At 40.6% G+C, this 25810-nt stretch overlaps 1 protein-coding gene across 5 annotated transcripts in view; it reads left to right on the top strand.

Moving 5' to 3' along the window:
• Window positions 1-5734: 5734 nt before the first annotated feature.
• Window positions 5735-25810, top strand: part of senp6a (SUMO specific peptidase 6a) — a 37112-nt gene continuing 17036 nt past the window's right edge. The window contains exons 1-8 of one of the 5 annotated variants that reach the window (XM_029462930.1): window positions 5735-5883; window positions 12534-12630; window positions 17040-17103; window positions 17670-17776; window positions 18216-18368; window positions 19224-19241; window positions 20219-20289; window positions 21395-21489. In XM_029462930.1, the coding sequence (XP_029318790.1) occupies window positions 5853-5883; window positions 12534-12630; window positions 17040-17103; window positions 17670-17776; window positions 18216-18368; window positions 19224-19241; window positions 20219-20289; window positions 21395-21489 (636 nt within the window). In that variant the 5' untranslated portion in view covers window positions 5735-5852. Of the gene's footprint in view, window positions 5884-12533; window positions 12631-17039; window positions 17104-17669; window positions 17777-18215; window positions 18369-19220; window positions 19242-20218; window positions 20290-21394; window positions 21490-22850; window positions 22875-25810 lie in introns of those variants that run through there. The other 4 variants (XM_029462929.1, XM_029462931.1, XM_029462932.1 and 1 more) reach the window with 4 other exon arrangements.

Here is a 25810-nt window from a genome sequence, read left to right as displayed (position 1 = left end):
TGCAGCCTCCTCCTACTACTCCTGCAGCCTCCTCCTCCTCCTGCAGCCTCCTCTTCCTCCTCCTGCAGCCTCCTCCTACTCCTGCAGCCTCCTCTTCCTCCTCCTGCAGCCTCCTCTTCCTCCTCCTGCAGCCTCCTCCTCCTACTCCTGCAGCCTCCTCCTACTACTCCTGCAGCCTCCTCCTCCTCCTGCAGCCTCCTCTTCCTCCTCCTGCAGCCTCCTCTTCCTCCTCCTGCAGCCTCCTCCTCCTACTCATGCAGCCTCCTCCTCCTCGTGGAGCCTCCTCCTCCTCCTGCAGCCTCCTCCTCCTACTCCTGCAGCCTCCTCTTCCTCCTCCTGCAGCCTCCTCCTCCTCCTGCAGCCTCCTCCTCCTACTCCTGCAGCCTCCTCCTCCTCCTGCAGCCTCCCCCTCCTCCTGCTCCTCCTCCTGCTCCTACTCCTCCTGCAGCCTCCTCCTGCTCCTCCTGCTACTGCTGCTCCTCCTCCTGCTGCTCCTCCTCCTGCTCCTCCTCCTCCTGCAGCCTCCTCCTCCTTCTCCCCCTGCAGCCTCCTTCTCCTGCAGACTCCTCCTCATGCTCATCCTCCTCCTCCTGCAGCCTCCTCCTACTCCTCCTGCAGCCTCCTCCTCCTCCTCCCCCTGCAGCCTCCTTCTCCTGCAGACTCCTTCCTCATGCTCATCCTCCTTCTCCTCCTTCTCCTCCACCTCCCCCTGCAGCCTCCTTCTCCTGCAGCCTCCTCTTCCTCCTGCAGCCTTCCTTCTCCTCCCCCTGCAGCATCCTCCTCCTGCAGCCTCCTCCTCCTCTTCCTGCAGCCTCCTCCTCCTCTTCCTGCAGCCTCCTCCTCCTGCAACCTCCCCCTCATCCTGCAGCCTCCTCCTCCTCCTGCAGCCTCCTCCTTCTGCAACCTCCTCCTCCTCCTGCAGCCTCCTCCTCCTCCTCCTCCCGCAGCCTCCTCCTCCTCCTCCTGCAGCCTCCTCCTCCTCATCCTGCAGCCTCCTCCTCCTCCCGCAGCCTCCTCCTCCTCCTCCTGCAGCCTCCTCCTCCTCCTCCTGCAACCTCCTCCTCATCCTGCAGCCTCCTCCTCCTCCTGCAGCCTCCTCCTTCTGCAACCTCCTCCTGCAGCCTCCTCCTCCTCCTCCCGCAGCCTCCTCCTCCTCCTCCTGCAGCCTCCTCCTCCTCCTGCAGCCTCCTCCTTCTGCAACCTCCTCCTCCTCCTGCAGCCTCCTCCTCCTCCTCCCGCAGCCTCCTCCTGCTCCTCCTGCAGCCTCCTCCTCCTCCTGCTCCTCCTGCTCCTCCTGCTCCTGCCAGGGCTCGGCTCTGTTTGATGAGGTTGTGACACTTTGTTTTGAAGCTCTAGTGGAGGTTCCAGGTAACGCACATGTCAGGTTGGATTTATGGTTATTATTTTAAATCAGATTAAATGTGTTTTGAACGTCCATTTGATCCGATAACGCCGTCAAACATTCACAGATCTGTAAAACACAAACGGGACGTCGGCCTTGTAGTTTGTGGAAGAACGTCCATGTGTGACAATAACTGAATCACCCAGAGATGAGTCGTTACAGATCCAAATGTTTCCAAAGACACTAAATATGGATTTATGGTTATTCTTTTAAATCAATTAAATTAGTTTCAAATCAAACTTCCATTGGATCCAATAATGCAGCCGTACAAACATCCACAGATCTCCACGATCTTCTCACCGTGTCTTTAATAACTGTTTTCGCACTGACGATGGAAACAAAGCGAGTAGTTTGTGAGGAAACATTGAGAATGTGTGACACCGTGCAGAGAACATCCCTCAGTTGAAACTCTCTGGGTGCAGCTGGATGGGTGTGGGTGCTCATTTCTCTTTATTCATTGTTTTTTTCCTCCCGTCTCTGCAGTTTTGACCGACGCTGCGGCGGGCGAGGGCCAGGGGAGCCTTTTTCAAACACTGAATGATTTATTCACGGCTGTAAATACGAGAACATTTGTTCCTAATAAAAGCGAGTGTTTAATAAACGACAAAGTGGGACGTCCCGCTTCAGCAGGTTTCACAAACATGTTATCATGAAGAAACACTTTCAAACATGTTGGCGCTCGAAGATTAATCACATCGTTTCATAAAGCAAAGAAAAACATTTCTCATCACATATTCAATCTTGCAAAAGTGTCGAATATGTTCACACACAGTTGTTGTGTGAAGGATCATTCTCTCATCATCATCATCATCATCATCATCATCATCATCATCATCATCATCATCATCATCATCATCAACTCACCAAGAAATAAAACAGATGTTGGACTGTGACACGTTCACACACCCACACACACACACATACACACACATACACACACACACACACACACACACACATACATACACACACACACACACACTGACAGGAGGTCAGTGGAAGACAAGGTGTTGATTCAAAAACGGGTCAACTGCTCCATTTCTCTTAAATGGGGTTAATAAACTAAGTGTGTGTGTGTGTGTGTGTGTGTGTGTGTGTGTGTGTGTGTGTGATTCTGCAGCTAATCTCTCCTACTGGACCCATCAGCCTGATGTTTCCTAACAGAGCTAATGGTTAATAAAGCTAATGGCTATGGCTAACAGAGCTAATGGCTAACAAAGCTAATGGCTAACAAAGCTAATGGCTAACAAAGCTAATGGCTAACAAAGCTAATTGCTAACAGAGCTAATAGCTAACAAAGCTAATGGCTAACAGAGCTAATGGCTAACAAAGCTAATGGCTAACAGAGCTAATGGCTAACAAAGCTAATGGACTGACTTTTTCTGTTGAGAGAAAGTATTTAAGGGAATCAGCATAATTATAACAATTCATCATCTGGGGAACATGAATATTTGTAGAGATATTTGGCAGGATATGTGGAATGTTTGACCTGCAGGTGGCGCTAAAGTCAAAGTCAGAGGATCACCTAAACCCCTGAGATTCATCCTCTTGGGAACATGAATATGTGCACAGAATTTCATAGCAGTCCATCCAATATTTGTTGAGATACTTCAGTCTGAACCAAAGTGGTGGACGTAAAAATGGCCCAACATTTCCCTCCACAGAGCCATGACGCTGAAAATGTGTAGATATGCAACACTGGAATAATAACAATCACTCGTTCACCACGCCCTGACTTCCTCCAGCACCCACACAGTCACCAAACAGCTGCTTATCTGCACGTCTCCGTTAATTTGAGCCTCTGGAGGTGCAGAAGATTGAAGAGCTGCTGTGTGATGATCGCTGCTTCACGGAGGGCAGGACTGCCTGTACGAGCTGCTCCTGCTGCACATTTCACTGTAAATCATCGTGAACTCTATGCTATATATATATATATATATATATATATATATATATATATATATACACACTATAAATATACTATATACTGTGCTCTCATGTGAGGCAGCAGCTGGAGCATGCTAACAGTTTGATGTGAAGTCAAACATTGTGGGCAATATCATCGAGTTACATGAGAAGATTTATACCATTTGTGGAGACAATTAGCTTAGCTTAGCATAAAGACTGGAAGCAGAGGGAAACAGCTAGCCTGGTTCTATCCCAAGATCAAGAATAAACCTGCCAGCACATCTACAGCTCATTAATTAACACGCCGTATCTGGTCTGTGGGCCTTTTTACTCTTTCCTAAATAATTGGATGAATTAAACCTTTGATTGAAAACATTTCAAACTGATTAAATACCTTTAAATGGAGATTAAATGTACAAACAAGTATTTCAATCATTAAAAAGGAGCAAAGAAAGCTGAAATCATTTAAATGTGTTCTGCATGTTAAGATAATGTACTTTCGGTCCAACCCGAGCAGATGTGCACAGTTCAACATTTTGTGACATTTTATAGACTAAATAATTCACTGATAAATTTAAAAAGGGATTAATAATGACTATGATTGTTATTTTAAATCCAAAAATGCTTTATAACCCCATTATATCAACTGATCATAGCAAAACATTTCAAAATATCTCAAATAATAATGTTATAGTACATTATTATTACTTATTAAAGTATAATCTATAACATTTTTGGATACCAGGAGTCTGAAATAAGTGTCCGTATAAACTCCAGAGGCGTGTGTGCAGTGACATCACGCTGCAGAAAGTGGTTATTTTATTTTAATGAAGAACATCGCCATCTAGCTCTGATCAGTGTCTCTTCATGTAACTGGAGAATAAGAAGGATGGTAATCCATAGACTGTAATATAACCTCTGCACCTCTTTCTTATTAGAAATTATTTAGAAATGAATCTCTAATTATCAAATGATCCTGTCACGGCAGACATGCCAAATAAATAAATTATATTAAAAAAAGTTTTAAATATGTAAATTATTCTTATTGGGATTTCAAATGTGTTGTTGTTATTATGTATTTATTTACCTTCATAATTCATAATGAATCAATTATGACATTATAATAAGATTATTTTACTTTCTGACGCTTTATATTTGAATTATTCTGTATTTAATTAATAAACAAACTAATATGAGTGCATTTTAAAAGTGGGATTAATAGCTGTCAGAATAAAAAGTTGACATTTACAAACTCCAGGCTCGTGTTGTAAATTACCAAATTAGCCAAAATTAAAACATTGAATTTCCGGAAATACCCTTCAAAATAAAAGTACGCTTTGGTGAGTAATTAATAGGCAATTTGGAAGTGGAAATCTGCATTCTTATCGAATCTTAAAACAAATACAATCTACAACAGTCCTGCAATAAATCTTCCCTTCATGAAGGTTATACTGTAAAAATATATACGTTTTTGTTGAAACTGATTTAGAGAGGTGTTAATTATTCTGCTGTTGAATTATATTGCATTATACTGAGAGCTGTTTCTAATATTTACTCCACTATAATCAGGCTGTTCGTGTTTAACTTTTCGTAAGATATCATACAAACCGTTGTATGACGATGCATTCTTATAATAGATATTAGGATTTAAATATATATTTTTAATAATATTGAAGTTTTGGCTGTTATTTTTACTAACCAAACAATCAATTGAATGATGGGGAAAATAAGATAAGATAAAATAGAATTTGAAAAATCCAGAAGGAACATCTTATAGTAGATATTGATCCAAAATGACAACAACATGAGAATTAAAATGAAATACAATAAAGTAATAAATATAAAGTGTATAAGAACACTATCACTAACACCAGTGTGAATATAATTGTAAAAGAGAGTAAGATAAAGCAGTAAAATAAGTAAACTAAAATAGAAAAGTAAATTATGATAACATAAGAGTAAAAACAATAATAAAAATGATAAAGTATAAGAAGTAACACTAACACCAGTGCAAAATAAAACAACAATAAAAGTTAGATCAATTTTGTAAAATTGATAATAATAATAATAATAATAATAATAATAATAATAATAATAATAGTAAAATAATCAGCAGATTAATCCATAATAAAAAGATTAATTAGTTAATAGTTCAAAATGAGCTCCACCTCAACAACAGTAAAAACCTGCTCTTACTAAGTAATAATAAAATATATAATAGTATAACAGCCACAGGGGACATTTTTATACTTTTAATAATTTAATAAAAAATGTTTTACAGTGTGGCATTAGTACTTAAAATATCTAAGTACTCACATTTAGATATTAAATATCCTCAATTGAAAACGTCTGCGTGTGTTTGGAAAGAAGCAAGCTTTTATTTTGAAGCCACCGTTGTTAGACTTCCGGCAGTGAGGCGGGTTTTTGCGGTGTCTCTCCTCTCGGCGGCGCGAGCAGCAGTCGGGCAGCTACATAGAGCCGATCTGCTGCCGCGGGTCTCCGATGAGCTGCACTATCATCTGAGGAGGATCATGGAATAAACATGGCGCACAACCGCAGCTTTCTCTTTGAAGGTAAGCTGTGACACTCCGCCGTGACACTCCGGTCGGCAAGCTGCCATTTTACCCGCACACAGTGCTCGTGATCCCGGCTTGCTGAGGCAGATTTCTGGGTCCAAAATATGTGTGGAGCACAGTGGGAGCTAGGTGGCTAACGTTAGCCTCATAATGCTAGCTGCTTAACATCCTCAGCTAGCCGGGGTGAAATGAGCGTTGGCAGGCCGGTGACAGTGCCACATATTTGGGCCTTGGATGGGGAAGACGGGACACTGGCTGGGTGGTCCGGTATGGTCTGGTTTGGTCCGGTTAGGTGGATTTTAAAGTGAATCTTTGGGCTTGCTAGCCTTGAGCTAGCACCATTAGCGCTGACGTTAGCTGGGTCTGCAATATGTGAGCTGGATGTAGCGACAGCGGAGACAGGCCTTCCTGCCTTTAGCCACCTCATAACGTTTAATCAACATATTAAAATACATTAACTCTTAAATAATAAACATTGAAACATTAAGCGACACCCAATAGTCTTCAAACTAGCATGCTAACTTCATAGCTTCAAGATTTAGCTGGCTAACATTAATAGGCAAATTGTAAACAGAAATGTGTCATGCTGTTAGTCTTTTCTTTCTTTTCTTTTTTTTACAATATGTTAGTTTCTTTTACTTTTGCAATTATAAGGAAATATTATTTTTTTATCTAATGGTCAGTTAATACAGTATACCTGTAAAGGCATAGGCAAGTAAATAAAAAGACAATAATTAAAGCAGGTACTATACTTAAGTTCTTGATCACTTTGTACTAATACTCTTTATAATCAGATTTGAGTTGTCCTCCCCACACTCCAGTCTTTGGGTTTGTTTATTTATGTGTTTATTTGTAAGGGACAAGTACAGAAAACATTGTGTCCAATGTCCTTTATTGATCATTAACAACTTTTTGTTTCGAAACCTCCACGAAGCTAAAGAAACCTCGTCTTTCAAGTCATGTATGTTTTTACCAAACCACCACATGTTGGTAGATCTTTGTATCTTGATTCATAGTTTTCCATCTTATATCTCGTGCTCTCTTAGCATATAATACACAAGTCGATTAGTGCACGTCACCTCTTGGATAAATAACTTCAGTTGTGTTATGTGGTGGACCACGTCATCATCATGGTGGTCTTCATGTTGTATCATCTAGTTTAGAGACTACGCTACCGTCTTAGTGAGCAGCTTACCTGCCACCTCGCAAACTGTCATTACTGCCTTGCTCAGCGGCGCCAGGATGTATGTTTTTTAAAGATTCACATCTTCATTAGTTGACAATAAGAAAGATGCAGAATAATTCCTGCATTAACATTTAACAAGAGAAGCAAAATTTGTCAACTGTACGACTGTAAGCAGCTGCACAACAACACATCAGAACATTTAGATTGAAACTGAATGAGTTAACAAGGCTTTTAATGTCATCATTTACACTTTAGTTTCAGTTACTCTAAAGGACACGTCTCAGTTCTTATCTGAGCTTCAGCGTGCGTTATTTAAAAAGAAACCTACCTGTCCACAAGAACACGTCATTGAAGACTTCTTCCATATGCGAACGGTGGCAGTGTTTCCCAAATGATGGGTGCTCGCAAATTGCAGATACATTTGTATAAGTTTTAATTAGCAAAACGTGCATTCTTCATTATTATTACCAAGGAAGTACGTTTTCAGTTTATTTGTCTGTTTGTATAGAAAACTTCTGGCTTGATTTTCACGAAGCGTGGTGTAAGGGTGTCGCATGGGCCGAGGGAGAAGCGGTTATTGGAGCGGAAACACTCCTTCGCTTATGGAAACGTCCTGAGTGGAGGTCTGCGCTCGCAGAGTGACCTTCTAGCTATTATTATTTTAGGACATTTAATGCCTTCATTAGAAAGCAGCGGCGGACAGATGCAACAAAGCTCAGCACACTGCAACTCGCATGCTGCAGTTCATTGTTAGTGTCTTCACCTGTAAGCCAAGTGGGCCACCTGTAAAATGCCTGAAAGCAGAGGAAGTAATCTCATTACATTACAGTTACAGCTGATGCTTTTCTCCAAAGCGACTTACGATAAGTGCAAACAACCACGAGGATACAACTCGTTCGGAGTTGTTTCCTACATTAGCTTCAAATAAGCCAAACCGATGTAAGTGCTACATACAGTAACACTGAATGATTTATTTATCTGGTCAAACAGCTCCACGACGGCCTCAGAGATCCTGGGTGTTCTTTGTGTTTACTGTGAGTTTAACACGAGTTACAGTCTACTTCCACTTCCTCTTGAGTGCAGTCGTGAGTGACAACACGATGTTTACATTTAATCACGTGAGTCAAAGTTCGCCGCTCCCTTCAGTCTGTTTGGATAAATGGCGTGTGTGCAGGAGTAGCTTTATATTTATATAAATATAGCTTTAGCTTTATATATTACACTCTCGTGGTATTTGATGGGATTTATAAAGCTGGAAGCATGAACGACTGTGTTTCAGCTGGAGGAGATTAGAAGAGGCTTCGTTTAATCATAATCTAATATGAGTTCTGAACTTTTGAAGATTGTTTTTCTTGTCATTTAAAAAGCCCCCAAACTGGATAATTCTCAAAAAAACAAAACAGGCAGCCGTTTCCCCCTAATGTCCAATGTTCCCCTTCGATGTCTGCTAATCCACTCCTGCAGCTGCTGGCAGCGGCAGAAGACCACGGACGGAGACGCTCAGAATGAAACAGCCACTCGTGGGCTCGCAGCCAGGTGCTCGTGTGTGTTTGTGAGGCTCCGCAGCTCTGAGGCGTCGTTGAAGCAGAGAATACATCGTTAGTTTAGAGAAAGACTTCCGCCTCTGTGTGTTTTGTATTTGTTTTTGACATTCACGCCACAAATTTCAGTTGATTTGGGGAAGAAATAGGAAGCCGGGGCCTCGGGGGGGGGGGGACAGAAACGTTTGCAAACCTCTCAACAACATCCAGCAGACGGTAAAGATTTGGGAACAGTGTCGGTGTTATGTAAGAGTATGTTTATCACCACAGTAACCCCTTTAGGGGGTAATTAAATTGAAACTTGTGCAAATACAACATAAAGCTGAAGGTTAAAAGTGTCTGGGTTAATCCTGACGTATCGTTTAATTCTGCTGTTTCAAAGACAAACTCATCACTTTTACTCACAAGTGATCTGCTGATTACTTTCTGTATTGTTTGGTTTATAAAATGTCAAAGTGGAGAAAGTATAATTACCTAAAGCGTCCTCTAAGTCCTTGTTTTATCCAGACAGAACTATTAATCAATGATCTAAATATGTCTCTCATTAATTGAGTTAGTATTTGACGTCTTAGACAAACATTTATCTAATGACTCGTCAGACGTGTTATACTTCTAACCACATCTAGGTTTATTTAAACAGCTGCACACAAAGCTAAAGCAGAAACAGATATTTAATATAAATGAAAGTATTGATTAGTGCTGTGAATGTTTGTGCCATGCAGTAACAGTTGTGTGTTCTGTCCCTGTGAGATAAAATGTACTTCTTTGCTTTGTTTGTACTATTTGAATATACACCCCAAGATATTTCCATAATGTATTAATACTGGTTTATTAGTGAACAAGACTGGATCCTAAGTTGACCGCATGTTTCAGTGGCAGAGCTCTGTTTAAAAGAACTTTATAGTTCCAGTTTCTGAAAAGGCAAAGGTCTGATTGAGCCACTTCCCGGGCCTCCTCCAGCGAGGGTTTGTTTACACTGGGGGGGGGGGGGGGGCTTCCTCTCCACATGGACCCACATTCAGCCGGTGACGGAAGATTAACTTTATTCCTCCGGTTCGATTGGCTTTTAAAGGCGCCGCCACTTGACCATTACACATGGAAAGTGGTGTGATTGTGCTTCACTGCAGAACGATGAAGCTGATGTTTCATCGCCCAACACTTTAGGGAAGTCATTGTCCCCAAAACATTTGCACATGAATCCACCAGCAGGCTTTAATAAATCCACATTTTAATCCCATTAATTCCATGCAGACTCTTGAGAGGGATAAATCAAAAGATCTTTTTGGATGGTATCAAATCTCCGTGTGTGAGCCGCCCAAGAATCAGAGGCTAAAATCTGCAGTTTCACTTTAAGAAATCAAAAAATGTTTCTCAGCTTTTCAGACAAACTGAGGAACAAAGTGAGGTTGTAAGGGAGGTGACCCCGACAGGAACGCCACTTAAAGCAGGAACACTGAATTGTATCATTTCAATGATGGGAAAAACTATCAGAACCATGTTTTCATAAGGTGCATAACAATAAACACAGAATAAATAAATGCTGAGTGTTTGAAACAAAGAGTATGAAATGTGCAAAATATGACCGTATAAGTAATATGTGCAATATTAAATAAACGGCTTATTAGGTTGACTTGTTAGACAGTGGGCTAACGGGCAGCGCTGCACGCGTCCACGCTACTGTAAACATGGAGTAGAGTCAGATTACAGACGTCGCCCTCTGGAGCTGCTCTCTCTCTGGAGCTGCTCTCTCTCTGGAGCTGCTCTCTCTCTGGAGCTGCTCTCCCTCTGGAGCTGCTCTCCCTCTGGAGCTGCTCTCTCTCTGGAGCTGCTCTCTCTCTGGAGCTGCTCTCCCTCTGGAGCTGCTCTCCCCCTGGAGCTGCTCTCCCTCTGGAGCTGCTCTCCCTCTGGAGCTGCTCTCCCCCTGGAGCTGCTCTTTCTCTGGAGCTGCTCTCTCTCTGGAGCTGCTCTCTCTCTGGAGCTGCTCTCCCTCTGGAGCTGCTCTCTCTCTGGAGCTGCTCTCCCTCTGGAGCTGCTCTCCCTCTGGAGCTGCTCTCCCCCTGGAGCTGCTCTCCCTCTGGAGCTGCTCTCTCTCTGGAGCTGCTCTCCCCCTGGAGCTGCTCTTTCTCTGGAGCTGCTCTCTCTCTGGAGCTGCTCTCTCTCTGGAGCTGCTCTCCCTCTGGAGCTGCTCTTTCTCTGGAGCTTCTTTCTCTGGAGCTGCTCTCTTTTTCTGGAGCTGCTCTCTTTCTCTGGAGCTGCTCTCTTTCTCTGGAGCTGCTCTTTCTCTCTCTGGAGCTGCTCTTTCTCTCTCTGGAGCTGCTCTTTCTCTGCAGCTGCTCTTTCTCTCTCAGGAGCTGCTCTCTCTCTCTGGAGCTGCTCTCTCTGGAGCTGCTCTTTCTCTCTCTGGAGCTGCTCTCCCTCTGGAGCTGCTCTTTCTCTCTCTGGAGCTGCTCTCTCTCTGGAGCGGCTCTCTCTGGAGCTGCTCTTTCTCTCTCTGGAGCTGCTCTTTCTCTCTCTGGAGCTGCTCTTTCTCTCTCTGGAGCTGCTCTTCTCTCTGGAGCTGCTCTCTCTCTGGAGCGGCTCTCTCTCTGGAGCGGCTCTCTCTCTGGAAGCTGCTCTTTCTCTCTCTGAAGCTGCTCTTTCTCTCTCTGGAGCGGCTCTTTCTCTGGAGCGGCTCTCTCTCTGGAGCGGCTCTCTCTGGAGCTGCTTTTTCCCTGGAGCTGCATTTAAATAAGATATTTTCAGGGTTCGTGCAGGTGCTGTAAATCCTTGAAAGCACTTGAAATGTAATGTGGTGCTTGGATTTAGAAAAAAAGGCCTAGAAACTATATCATTACTTTGAATCTTTATCTTTATCATAAAGAAATAAAATAATTCTGAGATATTTGCTTTTGCCTTTTTGTAATTTACCACAGCTCAAAGGTGCTGGAGAACCTTGAGAATGCACCCTGAAAACACTTCAAAGTGCCTGAATTTGACTTGAAAGGTGCAGAAACCCAACTAGTGCGGTCGTTGTTATGATCACGGACTGTATCTGAAGCGTGCATCAGCTGGAGATGCTCTGTGTTCATCATCCAACAAGGAGCATCTCCAGCTGATTTCAATGGAAACTGTGTGTGTTTGTATTCATGAACAAAGATATCCATAAAGTTCCACTTTTTAGTAATGCTCACGTGATGTTTCCTCTCACAAACACTCTGATGGGAGGTGGGAACTTGTTTAGCTTTACTTTGGCTCTCACCCCAAAACCACAGAAATGAGGGTTTTGTTTAGTTTATTCTTCTATCTCTGAACGTTTGGGGGAAAATGTCCAGTTGCTCTGAAATTCTGAAAGAAAGTGCTGAATAATTTGACACATGTACAGTCATTTTATAGCTACTCTCATGTCACAAATCGTAATATTTGGTGTTGTAATAATAATCTTTATTTAAAGAGGGATATTGGTATATCACCATTAGAGCTGCAACGACTGAAGTAATCACCAACTATTTTAATAATCGATGAATCGTTAAAGTAGTTTTTCATTGAAAAATGTCTTGGAGAGTTCCATCTTGTCTCAGTTTATATCAAATGAAAGAGAATATGTTTGGGATGAGGACTCACTAACGAGACTTTTAAAGCCTTTTTACTAAACGATTAATCGTCAGTTGCAGCTCTAATCAACATGCTTCAGTTCAGTCTGCAGAAAGACAGATGAAAGTGAACTGCAGTGACATGAGTGTGTTTATGTTGTTTATAGAAAGATGCTTTTGCTGTTGCAAAATTAGCAAAGAACCCAAAGTTCCGCTTTTGCTAATTTTCTCCAGCTTTTCATATGATGTAGTTGGAATGATCGGCCCTGAAAACGCGGCTTCATTCCAGCTGATGTGTCGCCGCTGTGTGTCCCTGCACTGACGTGAGTCTGGTTTATTATTCAACTCAAGCCCTGGATAGATCAGAGGCCAGACGAGATGGAGGGTACAAGCACAACAACTGGAGCTTTTCTCTTTCTGGTGACAGTGAAGAGGAAAGGATTCATGAGTAAGCACTTCTCTCTCCACCCCCCCGTGTTCAGCAGCACTGCATCACTTCCACACAGCTCCCCACACACTCGGGGAAAAGACCCCGCTGACACCTCTGCTGATGAGCAGGCTATTCCTGTTCCTCGTGATGTACACACCGCTCGGCTTCAGCGCCACAGATCTGTGCCTGTAAATCCTTCTCGCTTTTACAATCCGCAAATCTTTTAGAGTTCTGCTGATAGTAAATATCGATCATCGGGATCAGAAATAATTCTATAAACCTGCAGGGAAATGGCTTTCTTTGCATTGTTTTAATTAGTTTTTGCACATTTAATATTAATTTTCAAACAGTAGAGTTGCAACTAATGATTATTGTCTTTCATTAATCTGTTTACAATGTTCTCAATTAATTGTTTTAGTCGATATAATTTAGACAATAGTACAAATTCCCATAATTAGCCTTCAAATGTCTGTTTTTAAACCCCAAAGATATTCAGTTTATAACGATATGAAACAGAAAAGTCATTAATGGAACAAGTTGGGGATTAATTTAATTTTACTCATTGTTTTAGTACAACACATGTTAATGATTTAATACCTGCGAGCTGAGTCGTCGTACATAACGTTTTGAAAACTGTTTAAATGACCTCCAACATATATTTGTCATTTCTCTGCTGCAATTTTCAGTTGACATTTATGAGTTTCCTGCAGCATGTTTCTGAAATAAAGATATCCTGTCCTAATATTAGAAGAAATTATTACATTTTTATGAAATATAGCAATCACACATGTCCACTTTGATATAATATTAATCGTAGAAACATGACACAAAGTCGGAGGAGTAAAACCTAAGATCTAATGTGCAGATCAAACACCGGCGGAGTTAAGTTTGAGTCAATGTTTTACTTAAAGTCTGCATCAAGTTTAAAGTTTGAATTTTTTATTTCCAACTAATACAGTGAAATACAGCAGCTGTTTAATACAATATGTTTCAGACTACAGATATATAATATGTTTCAGACTACAGATATATAACATTATGTTTCAGACTACAGATATATAACATTATGTTTCAGACTACAGATATATAACATTATGTTTCAGACTACAGATATATAACATTATGTTTCAGACTACAGATATATAACAATATGTTTCAGACTACAGATATATAACAATATGTTTCAGACTACAGATATATAACTATGTTTCAGACTACAGATATATAACAATATGTTTCAGACTACAGATATATAACAATATGTTTCAGACTACAGATATATAACAATATGTTTCAGACTACAGATATATAACAATATGTTTCAGACTACAGATATATAACAATACGTTTCAGACTAAAGATATATAACAATATGTTTCAGACTATAGATATATAACATTATGTTTCAGACTACAGATATATAACATTATGTTTCAGACTAAAGATATATAACATTATGTTTCAGACTACAGATATATAACATTATGTTTCAGACTACAGATATATAACATTATGTTTCAGACTACAGATATATAACATTATGTTTCAGACTACAGATATATAACAATATGTTTCAGACTACAGATATATAACAATATGTTTCAGACTACAGATATATAACAATATGTTTCAGACTACAGATATATAACATTATGTTTCAGACTACAGATATATAACATTATGTTTCAGACTACAGATATATAACATTATGTTTCAGACTACAGATATATAACATTATGTTTCAGACTACAGATATATAACATTATGTTTCAGACTACAGATATATAACAATATGTTTCAGACTACAGATATATAACATTATGTTTCAGACTACAGATATATAACATTATGTTTCAGACTACAGATATATAACATTATGTTTCAGACTACAGATATATAACAATATGTTTCAGACTACAGATATATAACATTATGTTTCAGACTACAGATATATAACATTATGTTTCAGACTACAGATATATAACATTATGTTTCAGACTACAGATATATAACAATATGTTTCAGACTACAGATATATAACAATATGTTTCAGACTACAGATATATAACAATATGTTTCAGACTACAGATATATAACAATATGTTTCAGACTACAGATATATAACAATATGTTTCAGACTACAGATATATAACATTATGTTTCAGACTACAGATATATAACATTATGTTTCAGACTAAAGATATATAACATTATGTTTCAGACTACAGATATATAACAATATGTTTCAGACTACAGATATATAACATTATGTTTCAGACTACAGATATATAACATTATGTTTCAGACTACAGATATATAACATTATGTTTCAGACTACAGATATATAACAATATGTTTCAGACTACAGATATATAACAATATGTTTCAGACTACAGATATATAACAATATGTTTCAGACTACAGATATATAACAATATGTTTCAGACTACAGATATATAACAATATGTTTCAGACTACAGATATATAACAATATGTTTCAGACTACAGATATATAATATGTTTCAGACTACAGATATATAATGTGTTTCAGACTACAGATATATAACAATATGTTTCAGACTACAGATATATAATGTTTCAGACTACAGATATATAACATTATGTTTCAGACTAAAGATATATAACAATATGTTTCAGACTAAAGATATATAACATTATGTTTCAGACTAAAGATATATAACATTATGTTTCAGACTACAGATATATAACAATATGTTTCAGACTACAGATATATAACATTATGTTTCAGACTACAGATATATAACATTATGTTTCAGACTAAAGATATATAACATTATGTTTCAGACTAAAGATATATAACAATATGTTTCAGACTAAAGATATATAACATTATGTTTCAGACTACAGATATATAACATTATGTTTCAGACTACAGATATATAAAAATATGTTTCAGACTACAGATATATAACAATATGTTTCAGACTACAGATATATAACATTATGTTTCAGACTACAGATATATAACAATATGTTTCAGACTATAGATATATAACAATATGTTTCAGACTACAGATATATAACAATATGTTTCAGACTATAGATATATAACAATATGTTTCAGACTACAGATATATAACAATATGTTTCAGACTATAGATATATAACAATATGTTTCAGACTACAGATATATAACAATATGTTTCAGACTACAGATATATGTTTCAGACTACAGATATATAACATTATGTTTCAGACTACAGATATATAACATTATGTTTCAGACTACAGATATATAACAATATGTTTCAGACTACAGATATATAACAATATGTTTCAGACTACAGATATACAATATGTTTCAGACTATAGATATATAACAATATGTTTCAGACTACAGATATATAACAATATGTTTCAGACTACAGATATATGTTTCAGACTACAGATATATAACATTATGTTTCAGACTACAGATATATAACAATATGTTTCAGACTACAGATATATAACAATATGTTTCAGACTACAGATATATAACAATATGTTTCAGACTATAGATATATAACAATATGTTTCAGACTACAGATATATAACAATATGTTTCAGACTATAGATATATAACAATATGTTTCAGACTACAGATATATAACAATATGTTTCAGACTACAGATATATAATATGTTTCAGACTACAGATATATAACAATATGTTTCAGACTACAGATATATAATATGTTTCAGACTACAGATATATAACAATATGTTTCAGACTACAGATATATAACAATATGTTTCAGACTACAGATATATAACATTATGTTTCAGACTATAGATATATAACAATATGTTTCAGACTACAGATATATAACAATATGTTTCAGACTATAGATATATAACATTATGTTTCAGACTACAGATATATAATATGTTTCAGACTACAGATATATAACAATATGTTTCAGACTACAGATATATAACAATATGTTTCAGACTACAGATATATAACATTATGTTTCAGACTATAGATATATAACAATATGTTTCAGACTACAGATATATAACAATATGTTTCAGACTATAGATATATAACAATGTTTCAGACTACAGATATATAACAATATGTTTCAGACTACAGATATATAACAATATGTTTCAGACTACAGATATATAACAATGTTTCAGACTACAGATATATAACAATATGTTTCAGACTATAGATATATAACATTATGTTTCAGACTACAGATATATAACATTATGTTTCAATGTGTAAAAATAATAAACCCTTAATAGAAATGTCAGCTGCTGTAAGAATAGCAGAGATATAAATATATCAACAAACCCTTAGAACACTGATACACACAGAGACGTACACGTGTATAAATACAGAGTGCACACGAGTCGGAACGTCGTATATATTTAAATGTTTCCGTTTCCTCTCAGTTCGAGCGCGGTGAGCGTGGAGGAGATGGACCGGCAGCAGCCGACCTCCCCGGAGGAGACCAAGGTACGCCGCTCTCTTCTCCTCCTCCTTCTTCTTCTTCTTCTTCTTCTTCTTCTTCTTCTTCTTTTCTTTTCTTTTCTTCTCCTTCTCATTCTTCTCCATCTTCTCCTCCTTCTCCTCCTCCTTCTTCTCCTCCTTCTCCTCCTCCTCCTTCTTATTCTTCTTCTCCTTCTTCTCCTCCTTCTTCTTCTCCTTCTCCTCCTTTTTCTTCTCCTTCTCCTCCTTCTTCTTCTCCTTCTCCTCCTTCTTCTCCTCCTCCTTCTTCACCCTCTGTGACTCTCACCTGGTAGTGTTGACTCCCAGCGGGGCTCTGCCATCATCCCTGCAGCACCGAACCCTGGCTGGCACTGTGTCCCTGCAGGGAGGGGGTGAGGGGGTGCTGGCCTCTGATTGTTCTGTGAAGGATATCGTTCACACGAGCTTTGATGTCAGAAATAAGGAATTGATGTGATTTTTTTTAAGTATTCAGTGTTTTGCTGTAATTATCATCATGGAACCTAAAACAGCACTTGGAGATGTTTGAGGTCGTGTCTCACGGGTCTCTTTCCCCGTGTGTGTCGTCTCCTCAGTCTCCGTCTCTTCGACACTTCGCTTCCTCGGATCCTTTGAGAACGTATGAAAACCGGCCAAATAATCACACGAGGCCTCTGAACAAGCTGGCGCCCAAAAGGCTCAGGTACAGTACGACACGTTTGTGTTTATGCTCTGCTGCTTTTCTCACGCTTGGTTTTTAAGATGTTTCACAGATGGAGAAGTCTGGAATATGATTATTGGTGATTCTAAGTCAGAAATATGGAAACAGCGACTGTCCTGTTTCACTTCATTATGTATTCATATTAAAACTTAAAGGATTGTGCAAGACGCTCTTTATTAAACTTTATTAAGTTGATTAGCTTCAATACTAACTCTGAAATGATTCACCTGTAACCCAGTCACCTGTTGACCCAGTGATGTGAAACAGACGCAATAATAACTTATCTAATAAAGTGAACAATATGTATAGTGAACATAATGTGAATACAATAATGAGAAGATAACAGACTCGTACAGAGGAAGGTTTTTAATATATATATATTCTAATCAGACTGTCTTCACTTTGTCCTCGTGTCCTGCAGCGAGGTCCCTCTCACCGTAGCAACGTCCTCCCCCATCCCCAACAGAACCAACTATTTCATCATCAGCCCGGCGCCTTCACAAGGAATCGTTTTACAAGGGCGACACTTTCAGCACGCACAAATGCCCTCTGCCATAAGGAAACCAGTCCAAAGGTAAGAGGCGGCGAGGCCGAGCGCTTTCAGTGCGTCCTGCTGGTCGCTGGGTGACAAAAGATCTCTGTGTTTTCTTACTGAAGCTGCTCGTTGGATTATTTTAGAGATTAAACGCATTTTACTTGGGGGGGTTCACATGCTCTTATTTTGGGAACTGCACTGACTTTTCACTGGCTCCGTAAGAAGTATGCAGAATTCCTCATCAGCTGTTTGTACGTCCACAGGTTCACTGCGAACTGTACCAGCTGTCACTGGACGACTTTGATCCTGAATGAAACTTAAAAACCTGATTATTCTTAAGCAAGCTCTGCACTTATAAGAAGCGTCTCGTCCCTATGATTTCTAAGTGGATGTTTTTTGATCATGCACATGGAGATGATGCCGAGAAAGTCCCACGTGTGTGTGCGGAGATGTGAGCTGTGTGTCACATCCTCTCCTGCTGCTGTAACCGCTGATTGTGTTTGTGAGCAGGTCAAACCACAATAAGAAGCTTCCTGCTGCATGCACCTGCCCCTCACACACTATCTTTACCTTCACGTCTCTGACTCAGCGACCCCTCTAGGGAGGCAGGCTGCTCACGCTCTACAAACATCTGGTTTACAGGACGGAATCACTGGATCTGTCTGAGAAACATTCAAATTACTTGTCATTTTTAGCTGTTTCCACATCACATTGTGAGTGGACTGTCTAAAGATATTCTTCATTGTAGATGAAAGTCATTTAAATCTGAAGGTGTGCGCATTACTTTGATCCTCTGGACAGATGTGGCGGAAACAAAGTCACTTTAATTGAAGTGTGATGAATTCTTGCATTAGTGAGACGTTTCTCTCCTTTTGATTTTTCATCCTCAAGCAGCCTTGATTTGAAAGAAAGGTAAGACTCCAGCTGCCTCTCTCAGAGAATCTGTTGACAGCATCTCAAGTCGCGTCTACAAATGTTTGAGGGTTTTCTCTCTGTTGACTTTGTTAGTGTTTCCTTTTCATGATATGTTCTGTAAAATGCAGCTCATGCATGACTGATAAAACGTGACTCCACACTGACGCAGTGACGCAGCTTAAATGCTGCATGAACAGTTTGTAGTGTAAGTACACCCAGGTGTCACTTCCAGGGCTGATTGCTGCACATGAGTGTTTTTCTCAGCCGCTCGTAACTGATTGATATCTGATTGAGCCTCAGGAGCTGCAGCTCACAGTCACTTTTAATCATTCAAGACTCATTAAAAGTCTTATTGTGTCGTACAGAACATGTTGCGTTGTACAATTACATTAAAAAATACATTTAAATGTGACAATCTGAGTTCAGGCAGAAGTAAAGACGGTGCGTGTTGTACGTATCACTCTGATAATAGGAGGCCTTGGCTCAGCCTTTTACACGCTGTTGTGAAATACCTGAAGCTTTACTGCCTGTGATCTCCGTTGCTGTGCATCCAGTGACCTTTGACCCAGATCTGTTGAGTCTGTTGACACCAAAACTTCTTCCAATGTGCTTTAAAGCTCTATTGTTGTCCAAAGCCAGCACTGGGTGCCTCGTTCCTTCACTACTGTAGATTATTCAGACACCGTCCTGCTCACACAAACACTCACTTGAGCACCAAGAGTGATCCGCTGCTGAAAATAGTCCCAAACAAATGCTCTAATTCCTCCTTCAAAGACTTTGGTTGATTTGGAAGTAAAAAATGTGATTTTGTTTTTGCAAGAAATAATTTAAAAGCTCATGTCTTGCACAATAAATGCAACATTTAAAACCTTGAAAGTCATTGAAGCTCCTTGAAAGGAGCAGGTTGTTACCTGTTAGATGTATATCAGACATGTTTTCATGATGACCACATTGTCTTTTTGTTTCTCCTGCAGAAACGACTTCTCCACCACGCAGCCGTCTGTAGAAGTGGACAGCATCGTCCTCACCTGTCCAGAGATCTCAGGTACAGTTCACAGCTCAAACACATCACGCAGGATCCTGGAAGAGAAGGGACTGGCTGAGAGCTGGTGTGTGTGTGTGTGTGTGTGTGTGTGTGTGTGTGTGTGTGCGCAGCATCAGTATCAGTGAGAGAACTGCGTGTCTGCACTGATCACTATCTTCGTATTTGTGTAACGTGTGTGAGCAGGTTGTGTGTTTGATGTGTGTGTGTGTGACAGGCAGCAGCATCTGCAGGGCTGCAGATCTGCACTGAACCTCCTCCCTGCTCCTGCCAGCAGAGGAGCAGATCTCAGGCCTCCCACATTTAATCCTCAAAGCTCCCGGCCGAGCGAGGACAGCTTATCAAACACTCACTTGGCTAAGAAAGGCTTTCTAACCGAAACAACTCCCGAATGTGGGAATAATCAGACGGGTTTGGCGAAAAGAAAGGTGACCTCGGAGGAAAGCTGTTTCCAAAATAGCTTTTTGTCCTCAACCTTTTCCCTCCGTGTTTGTTTTTTATTCTAGGAGACACTAAATGTGAGTAAAAGGCTCCGACATGTTGCTGATGGTGCTGGGCTGTGCCAAACACTTCAATGCTTTATTAACACACACATTCTAACAGCTGCTGACTGCAGACAGGGACGGAAGATGTAGGTTTTTATTCCACATCACAATTTAAAAACGCAGAATAAAGTGTGTATGAGATTTAAGGAAACATTTGTTCATGCTAAACTTTCACAAACTATTTACAGATTTTCTCAATTCTGACTTCAAGAATAACAAATTCAAGTTCAGCAAAAACGCTGCATGAATAACATTGGTCAGCATGAGTGTGAAGGATTCCTGTCCATCAGTAGCTGCATCTTATATTAATATTTTAATATATAAAGTATTTTGGTCACAAGAAAGTGGCTAAAACTAGAGCCCCCCCCACCATTAATGTATGAATAGAAATATAGCACAAAAAGAATCGAACATTAAACCAACAGCGACCTCAAGCTGACAGAATATCATTTAAATTCATTAATTACATGTTATTTGTTCTTGTTTGTTGTAATATCTGAGGTGAAAGCTTCTCACGTTCAATTGTATGTAATTCAAACTTGTTTGATTGTTGGTCGTTTCAGAGGAAGACTCGCTGGGCGTAAAGCGTCGCGTCCAGCAGAAGAGGAAACCGTTGGAGGACTGCCGCACTTTCCCTTCGCAGGTCAAAGCAGGCGAGGTAAGAAGAGCTGACTCAGCAGCAGCACACAGGTTAGGACTACATTACCCAGAAATCAATCAAATCCCTCCTCTCAGTGGAGGAGATTTCTTTTGGTTGGGCTTGATGTAAATTCTTAAATATGAGATGTGATGTGTGGTGCGGCCTCAGGCTTGTTATCAGCCGGCTGTGTGAGCAGCTCTGTCCGTCATCGTCTCCTCAGCCTGTCCTCACATCGTCTCCTCAGTCTGTCCTCACATCGTCTCCTCAGCCTGTCCTCACATCGTCTCTTCAGCCTGTCCTCACATCGTCTCCTCAGCCTGTCCTCACATCGTCTCCTCAGCCTGTCCTCACTCACATCGTCTCCTCAGCCTGTCCTCACATCGTCTCCTCAGCCTGTCCTCACATCGTCTCCTCAGCCTGTCCTCACATCGTCTCCTCAGCCTGTCCTCACATCGTCTCCTCAGCCTGTCCTCACTCACATCGTCTCCTCAGCCTGTCCTCACATCGTCTCCTCAGCCTGTCCTCACATCGTCTCCTCAGCCTGTCCTCACATCGTCTCCTCAGCCTGTCCTCACATCGTCTCCTCAGCCTGTCCTCACATCGTCTCCTCAGCCTGTCCTCACATCGTCTCCTCAGCCTGTCCTCACATCGTCTCCTCAGCCTGTCCTCACATCGTCTCCTCAGCCTGTCCTCACATCGTCTCCTCAGCCTGTCCTCACATCGTCTCCTCAGCCTGTCCTCACATCGTCTCCTCAGCCTGTCCTCACATCGTCTCCTCAGCCTGTCCTCACATCGTCTCCTCAGCCTGTCCTCACATCGTCTCCTCAGCCTGTCCTCACATCGTCTCCTCAGCCTGTCCTCACATCGTCTCCTCAGCCTGTCCTCACATCGTCTCCTCAGCCTGTCCTCACATCGTCTCCTCAGCCTGTCCTCACATCGTCTCCTCAGCCTGTCCTCACATCGTCTCCTCAGCCTGTCCTCACATCGTCTCCTCAGCCTGTCCTCACATCGTCTCCTCAGCCTGTCCTCACATCGTCTCCTCAGCCTGTCCTCACATCGTCTCCTCAGCCTGTCCTCACATCGTCTCTTCAGCCTGTCCTCACATCGTCTCCTCAGCCTGTCCTCACATCGTCTCCTCAGCCTGTCCTCACATCGTCTCCTCAGCCTGTCCTCACATCGTCTCCTCAGCCTGTCCTCACATCGTCTCTTCAGCCTGTCCTCACATCGTCTCTTCAGCCTGTCCTCACATCGTCTCCTGCACCCTCTGCAGAGAGACTCAGTGAGCCTGTAGTGCTTCATACTCAGCCTGGGACAGGACGTGCTGTGATCAGCCTGCAGTGACCTTTACAGTGTGACTGAAAAGCATCGTTACAGAAAGACTCTTCTACCACAGTTACATGAATGTGAGGAAGACGTAGAAATTTAGTCCTGTAAATTTTCAACAGGCAAATTACAAAACATCTTTTTATCAAAAAAATAAAAAAGGTTATCTAAGCGTTAAAAGGATGTGGCACATTAAAAACGATCTGTTACATTAGAATAATACACCAGACTTTGGTGTTTGTCATTTTAGCTCCATTATTTAATCATAATAATAATTTATATATGGATAAAATTCCTCTTTTATTGTGAAAGGGTTTCTCTTGTTGTGATTATCAAACATAATCAGATACAGTTTCACTAAACCACTGTACGAATACAAACATTAATTCAAATTACATTCAGATTATTGTCACAGAAAAGAAAAAAAGAGAAAAGAAAACATTATTGTGTATAATAATCTTTATTTTTTTTAAATGATATTAGTACTTTAAAATATTAGCCGAAACTTGCAATAGAAAGCAAGAAATATTTTTTATTTATTATATGTGCATTATCAGTGAACACAAATAACAATTCAAATGATAAGGATAGAACAGGGGTCTGCAACCTGCGGCTCAGGAGCCACATGCGGCTCTTTAATCCCTCTGCAGTGGCTCCCTGTAGCTTTGACAAAACAAAACATGGAAATAAATAACATTATCAGTGTTTCCCCTAGGTCAGGGGTCGGGAACCTTTATGTCTGGGAGAGCCATAAAAGCTAAATATTTTTTTTCCTTGAGAGCCATATATTTAATTAAATTGAATGCAACTTTATGCGCGCAATTTCTTTTATGTATAACACATCGAGTACTAATAGCGGTATCAGTGTTGCATTGAACAGGTGCTCTTTTATTAAATAAAGTAAACGCTTATATTATTTATCTCATTCATGTGCACGTTTCAGTGTTTACTGCACGGGTTTCAAACTCAAGACAATTATATCCGGCCCGCGAGAAAATATCATGTCTATCATAACTGGCCCGCCGGTTTTGGTAATTAAATCAATGCATGGCACAACCACGGGGAAATACATATTTGAGGAAGTATCTAAATGTGTGAATGAAATGAAACTGCCCCGGGACAAACTGACGCGTCTGACGACAGATGGAGAGTCTGCGATGTGATGAAAAGAGCGGATTAGTGCAGGATGCGGGAGAAGATGCAGCTGACGGTGTATCACTGCATCATACACCAGGAAGCGCTGTGTTGTAAAGCTCTGGAGATGGAACATGTAATAAGCACCGTAACACAGACAGGAAACTTTATAAGAGCCAATGTAAGTCTTTTCTGAACATGGCGGTGCGATGGCTCAGTCGAGGGAAAGTGCTGAATAGATTTTTCGAGTTGCGTGAGGAAATCTGCCTGTTTTTGGAAAGCAAAGGGAAACGCACCACAGATCTCTGGGACGATGTGAGCGGGACCGTTTGTGCGACATAACGAAGCATCTCACTGTTAGACCTGCAGCTTCAGGGCCGTGTGATCACAGACATGTGTGATGCAGTGACAGCGTTCCAAGCCGAGCTGCCTGTGGGAGACTTGGATGCAGAAGGAAACTTTGGTCACTGCGTGTTTCCAAACACTGACAAACATCTCCACCGCGCAGTCTGCTGATAAACTGAGCGCATGTGCCGACTTTGCAGCTCAGAAATTTAACTTGAACTGCTCAGCAACCCGTCTGCAGTTGACTTAAATATGTTCCATATCTTTTTGCACTTTATGTGTATCCTGTTCAATAAATGTGGACCGTGTTTGGCCCTCGACGTAGTCCCAGTTTTTAATGTTGGCCCTCTCTGTGATTGAGTTTGACCCCCCCGGTCTACTGCTGTTGCTTTGTGCAGTTTCTCCTCTGCTCGGTTTCGCAAAGGGCGGGGCTTCACTGCCGACACACACATAATATAATAATAATAATAATAAGCTTTATTTGTAGAGCACCTTTCATACAAGAATTGCAGCCCAAAGTGCTTCACAGCAGAAACATAACAATTATAAAAATAGCAGAATTAAAATTGCAGATAAAATAACAGCATACCAAATATTTATGAAATCATTTAAATTTGTTTAAAGTGGCACCATTAAAAGGCTAAGATGTAGGTGTGTGTGTGTTAGCTGCAAAGCCCCGCCCTTCGCAAAACGGAGCGAAGGAGAGAATGTGAATGCGCAAAGTAGACAATACAAACTGAATCGTGCACATAAATTAGATCAATTGCATAAGCGTTATAGTGTATTTAATAAAAGAGACCTGACAATGTGAAAAGTGAGTTGTGAATAAAAAAATAAAATAACAATTTAATTTGAGAAAAAAAAACACCTTGAATTTCAGGCTGGGCTGATTATTTTTATGTATGTTATGTTGCACAGTGGACAATCTTTCAAACGGAACAGCTCTTATCTTGAAGTTTGAGGTGATATTGTGACACTGAAATACATTTAATGGAATATTTACATTACGTCCACTAAAATATGCGTCACATTCTATTGCGTCTACGGGCGTGGCGCCTTTCCCTCCAGGTGACTAATCTTGAGTTTTCGACCCCCGGCTAACTCGGTAAGCTAACAATAGATACAACTAAAAAAAGAAAAGTCTCGCAGGAAAAAAGAGAGTTTAATTCTGCGTGGACAGATACATTTGCTTTTACTGCCAACAATGCTGGTTTACCTGTCTGCTTGATATGTGGCGAGAAATTAGCTAACAACAAAAAAATGTCAGCCTCTGTCATCCTCTGTCATCCTCTGTCAGCCTCTGTCAGCCTCTGTCAGCCTCTGTTCAGCCTCTGTTAGCCTCTGTCAGCCTCTGTCAACCTCTGTCAGCCTCTGTCAGCCTTTGTTAGCCTCTGTTAGCCTCTGTCAGCCTCTGTCAGCCTCTGTCAAGCCTCTGTCAGCCTCTGTTTGCACATGGTTTTTAGTCTTGGCAGCTGTTTTCTGTTAGCGAGCATCTAGTCGGATATCTTTTGTTGTTGTGGACCAAACAAGCTAAAGT

Source organism: Cottoperca gobio, chromosome 24, assembly GCF_900634415.1.
Source record: "Cottoperca gobio chromosome 24, fCotGob3.1, whole genome shotgun sequence".
In the NCBI taxonomy this organism is placed as follows: Eukaryota; Metazoa; Chordata; class Actinopteri; order Perciformes; family Bovichtidae; genus Cottoperca; species Cottoperca gobio.
The sequence above is the reverse complement of the archived record's forward strand: the minus strand, read 5'-3'. Positions and strand labels throughout refer to the sequence as shown.